The sequence below is a fragment of the Lactuca saligna genome, chromosome 8 (genome assembly GCF_052625555.1).
Source record: "Lactuca saligna cultivar CGN05327 chromosome 8, ASM5262555v1, whole genome shotgun sequence".
NCBI lineage: Eukaryota > Viridiplantae > Streptophyta > Magnoliopsida > Asterales > Asteraceae > Lactuca > Lactuca saligna.
In genome coordinates, this window is record NC_136424.1 from 76,074,646 (window position 1) to 76,080,055 (window position 5,410).

The 5,410-nt window shown below is 38.2% G+C and overlaps 1 protein-coding gene across 1 annotated transcript; it reads right to left on the reverse strand.

Moving 5' to 3' along the window:
• Positions 1-1,422: 1,422 nt before the first annotated feature.
• Positions 1,423-2,940, reverse strand: OZF1 (CCCH-type zinc finger family protein). Its single transcript, XM_078968551.1, has one exon. It carries the CDS (start codon positions 2,843-2,845, stop codon positions 1,763-1,765), a length of 1,083 nt encoding a protein of 360 aa, XP_078824677.1. The 5' UTR covers positions 2,846-2,940; the 3' UTR covers positions 1,423-1,762.
• Positions 2,941-5,410: the final 2,470 nt, after the last annotated feature.

The following is a 5,410-nucleotide window of genomic DNA, read 5'->3' on the forward strand; positions in this document are numbered from 1 at the left end:
TTATTCCAGACCAAGGTCTGATGACGGGCGGGTGTCTGAGGAATGTTTTCATGTTAGATTATACTTGTTGTATGTGTGATACTTGTATGTGCCTGGTAAAGAGGTGAGTGTGGGCGAGCTCCCGTATCTCATCACTAGCTGAGTACGAACGATGTTCTGTATCTCATTATTACTAGAGTATGTTTCTTAGGACAGGGATACAGTAGAGTATGCTTCTTTATATGTTAGCATGTTATAGGATTGTATGTGTTTAGCGGGCGGGCCCCGGAGATAGGCGGGGCCTAAGAGAGACATATTTGTATACCGAGCGGGGCTCGATGCCAGGCGGAGCCCGATGTCAGAGTATTAAATTAATGGTTTGACAATTATGGTTTTAGTATTAAATTAAAAAAAAAAAAAAATTATCATGATTTTTGGGATGTTACACAGTTAAAACAAGTTAGTTGTTTTTTTATGCACAAAAAATAAGAAGTTGTCAGTATGTGAACAAGGATAAGAGGTAGTTACCCTCTTAAGTCATTTTTCCTTTGAGTTACCGGTTAAAAAAGATATTAACCGGTAATATTGATGTAATTTAAACAGTTAAAACAAGTTAGTTGTTTTATTATGTACAAAAAAGAAGTTGCTAATATGTGAACACAGCTAAAAGGTAGTTACCCTCTTAAGTCATTTTCCCAAAAGAAAAAGAATATTAATACTATTTCGCAATCGATCCCAAGAAAGTTACGAACAGTAGTAGTCATGATGTTAAAAACATATCCCATTTTAGACATTAGCCATTTGTGCGATTCTCTTTACTTTTGCTTTACCAGTCTATGCATGTATTTAGCTCCATTTTGTAAATCACTATTTTAAAAGGGTTGTACTATCATACAATCTCATATCAAAGCATGCAGCACTCTTATTTAGAACCCTTCACTCATATTACAAACACTATTACACTTGCAACAAATATATATATATATATATATATATATATATATATATATATATATATATATATATATATATATATATATATATATATATATATATATATAAACACTATTATACTTACATTTAGAAATCTACAACAGATATATACAAAGACTTATTACACTTTAGAAAGAATTTACACAATAGTGGGCTCTAGGCAATTTACTTTATTACTTTTATAGCTTAAGGCCTTTTGATTTGAAGTTGCATTTTGAGAAATTTTACGATGTCCAAGTCGCAATCATATCGTGTTAAATTTAATTGACGTGATTTTATGTGGCCCAATAAGATATATAATTAGATTACACATGATTACATGTTCAGTTCATGTTTCCTTGGATGCATATCATTATTACATACTTGCATCAAATAGGCTAGCATGCTTACTACATACAGACATGTTTTAAGTTCTTTAAGTGCAATCAAAAGAACAAGTACACATCAATATCAATATCAATAATACTCCAATAAAGGGTCAGTAACAGTTCATCAAGGTGACAAATTACATTTATCACACTAAATATATAAAAATCATTTCGAATATAAAAATTCCACCCTTTAATTTCCTCCCATCTCTTTCTTGTACTCGTCCACCATACCAGCCCCCCCATAAAATAGACTTACACTTCACGCCCTTCCTTTTAAGCTATGTACATCAGAAGGGACAACAAGTAAACAAAATGGTTTTACAACTAATTTACCTTTCATTAAATACCCTTAATTAATTAATCCATCATTAAATTTGAACACTTTGTAGGTGTTGGGGGGTTCTGGAATCTGGATACCATCACTTCACAAGCTCCGAGACCCATCCAACATCCGGGTTTGAACCTTCTTCCGGATTCGGATCCACCCCTACCAGATTCTCCTTGCTCAACTTCTCAAACATCTTCGCTCTCAAACCCCTACCAGATTCCACTCTTTCCATGGCAGGTTCTTCCTCCACACACCCTTCTTCCCAGATATCGGAAAAGCCTAGACCGGGTCGGGTTACAGGTCGGGTTGGAGTTGACGGCAGGCTGTAGAAACCCGACCGGGGGGAGGGAAGGGTCATACCCATTTGTAGGCTCCATGCGGTTGGCATAGATGGGGTTTTGTTGTTAAGCTGCAAACGCCGGAGAGATGATAACATATCGTTCACAGAAACCGAACCTAGTGACCGGCTGAGAGAGCTGTCCATCGGAGACATCGGTGGGGACTCCGATGGGGGTGTGGAAGTCTCCGACGGCGAAGAGAAGAACGGCGGAAAGCCTTTTACCGACGTCCCGTCATAAGAATCAGTATGTGGACTGAGTACACGAAGTTGCTCCGGCGTATGAGCAAAGAAACACACACGTCTGCGGCAGTTTATTCCGTCCTTACACGGTTGCGTACGGTAACGGCTTGGGTGGAGCCAGCACTCGAAAACGCCGTGAGCAAACTCACAACCGTCTCCTTTCTTACAGTTTCCTTTACGGAACTCGGGACACGCAGTCCCGGAGTAACTGTATCTCCGGGGATCTCGGCGGCGAGCTTTTTCCGCTGGATGAGCGTACGGACAGTCGGTCCAATCATGCGACCGGCCACGAGCACACTTACGTACCTTAAACTCATACATCCGGAAACTATCACAAGCATAAGCCTCCGACGTGATGTCAAAATCCGTACAACCGGAGCCAGATCCATCTCCATCCAGGTCTTCTTCCAGATAGCGTCGGAGCGCGGCGTCGTTACGTAGGAAATAAGCGTAGTCTTCAATGGATGATAAGCTGTTTATGGTGGCATTAGGGCTGCGAGGAGAAAAGGGTGAAACTCCGGCGACAGAATCGTCCATGAGCGTCCATGGAGGTACATGAACCATCATACCATGCTGGTTTCCATCTCCGACCATTTTTTTCTTCTTCTCGATCTGTGGTTTGTGAGTGGGTTATGGTGAAAGTGTGTTTTTTCTTCTTGCAGGTGTTGTGGGTTTCTACTTTCCACACTTCTCCATATATAAACCGCTGGGAGATAGTGGTTATGGTGTGTGTGGGGTGAGGTTGGTTGTTTAACCATGGTTAATAATTAGTAAATTAAAACCCACTACTCTTTTGTAGCGAGAAGTTACACTAATACCCCGTTCTCCACTTCTTATTTATATTAAGAGGCAAAGAGATGGTATGAAATATAATTTTACTCTCTTTATGTTTCTCTTACTTCTCTTGCTTTTTATTTTATCCTCTAAAAAATGGAAGGAAATTTTTTATAAAAAATAAGCTTTTTTTAGTTCCCTCTCAATTTTCTTATTTTCTTTTCGGGACAAATTTATAAAAATATAATTTATCCAAAATTATTACTTTGGTCTAAAATATTTTAGTGTAGCATAATTAGTCAAAAACTTTTATTTTGTTAGGATTTTAGTTCATGTATTTTTAAAACTTTTTATAATGACGGATTTGTTCTTATTAGTATTATGATTTTTTCCTAATTTTTTTATTTAAAAAAATCATAGAAAATAAAAAGAAAAATAAAAATTCACCCTTAATACCACACCTACCACAATCTCTTTAACATAAATATTACCCATCTGTATCTCTCTCACTCTATTGCATCATTGAAAACCATCGCCACCTGCCGGAAACCACCGCCACCTACCGAAAACTACCACCATCTATCAAAACCATTATTGTATGTCGAAAACCATCACCACCAGCCGGAAACCACCGTCACAACCGCCATTCTTCCTATACTTTGTCTCTCTTTCTATCCACTGTCTCTCTCCTTCTCCAGCCTCGCCGATGTTGAAACATCTCTTTCTGATTTCGTCGGAGTTCAGATTTGGAAATCCTTCTCGTCGGTCTTTTCCATGAACGTCGTTGTCATAAAAAAAAAACCCATAGATCGCCAGCAATGCATACGAAAAGGCCCTAGATCTCCAACGAAACCCTAGCATTATTCGGCTTCGACTTCTCGGTGTCGCCCATTTCATCGCCGATTTCATAAGAAACCCTAACTCATGACGTTGTGTTTTTAGGTTTGCAGATCTATCGATCGATCTTGAGGTGACGAGGTTGCTAAGGTTTCATTTTCGATTATTGGAGATGACGATGATGTAACCGAAGAAGATGAATGGTGATGGTGTGTAACATCCCAAAAATCATGATAAAAATTTTTATTTTTAAAAATAATAAGTCATACAAAACATAGTTTCCAAAAGCCATAATTATAAATCAGAGTATCCCAAAGTCTTAGGTTAAGTAAATATCTAATCTGGTGTGCATGATCAAGCCTTCATCTTGCCTATCTCCTCTGAAGTACTTTAAACCAAGCTTAGTAAGTTCCCCCAAAATACCCCACACAATATAACATATACAATCATGCATGTTGGGTCCAATTAATCATCAGACTGGAATACCCTCGGGTCCACAGCCATCGGGCTAGATTACCCCCTGCCCAATTAGTCATCAGACTGGAATGCCTCGGCTCAATCAGTCATAAAACTGAATTGCCAATATGCAACATGTTTGATCGGTCATCGGATTAGAATGCCCCAATCCGTTAGCTTAAATACAGAGCAGTAAAGCCTCAACCCAAACCTCACTATGTCAACATATGTAACAGATAAACATATAACCAACAAACAGGTAATCATACATATCTACCAATCTAACAGTTCACTATAGCATAGCGACATCCTATATACATGATACATACTACAACCTAGTGGGTCGGTATTGGTGCCTTCGACCCATGAGTACAATGAGCAAAACTCACCTTACAGTCTGAAAATAGTTGAACAGATCACGGCTCCAGATGTTGTCTCAACCGGTCACCTATACAATAAAAAGGGACCTAACCTCAACTACTATTCAAATTACCCCAAATGAACCTAAGTCAAACTTGGCCAATGGTCAAAGGTCAAAATCCTTATTCAAAAACCATCCAGCCATTAATCATGTTATGACCATTTATTGGTCATGTTGTGGCCTTATAAGACAAAATAGTTGGGAATCATCACTCTCACGTCATGAGATCTAAGTGTTCACAACGTGAGGAACGCTCTTGACATATTTGATGAACAAAGCTCTTAATCCCTTAAGATATATAACTAACACTTCCAAAATGTCTTATCTACTCTAGAACATCATAAAAATCAAGGATTTATTGGACATGCATATCCAATGCATGTCCCAAATACAAACTAGGGCATAAAAGGAAGAAATAACCTTAAAAGTTCATGCAAGAGTCTTAAAACTCAACCATACTCCAGATATAGCACTTATATTACCCAAGGGACATTGGAGATCCATAAAGTTGGCAAATTTATGGATTCCAAACACTATATCATCGTATACATCAACGATAAGGCATAAAAACATAAATCTAAGCTTATAAACTCAAAAAGTAATTAACTTTGAAACTCACAAAGGTCCAGAAGGTGTGTAGCTTATTGATGGTGAGATTTGAATGCATAAAT

What these genes read in the sequence shown, in the direction of transcription:
- OZF1 (XM_078968551.1), bottom strand. Translation starts at nt 2,845, where the DNA reads ATGGTCGGAGATGGAAACCAGCATGGTATGATGGTTCATGTACCTCCA.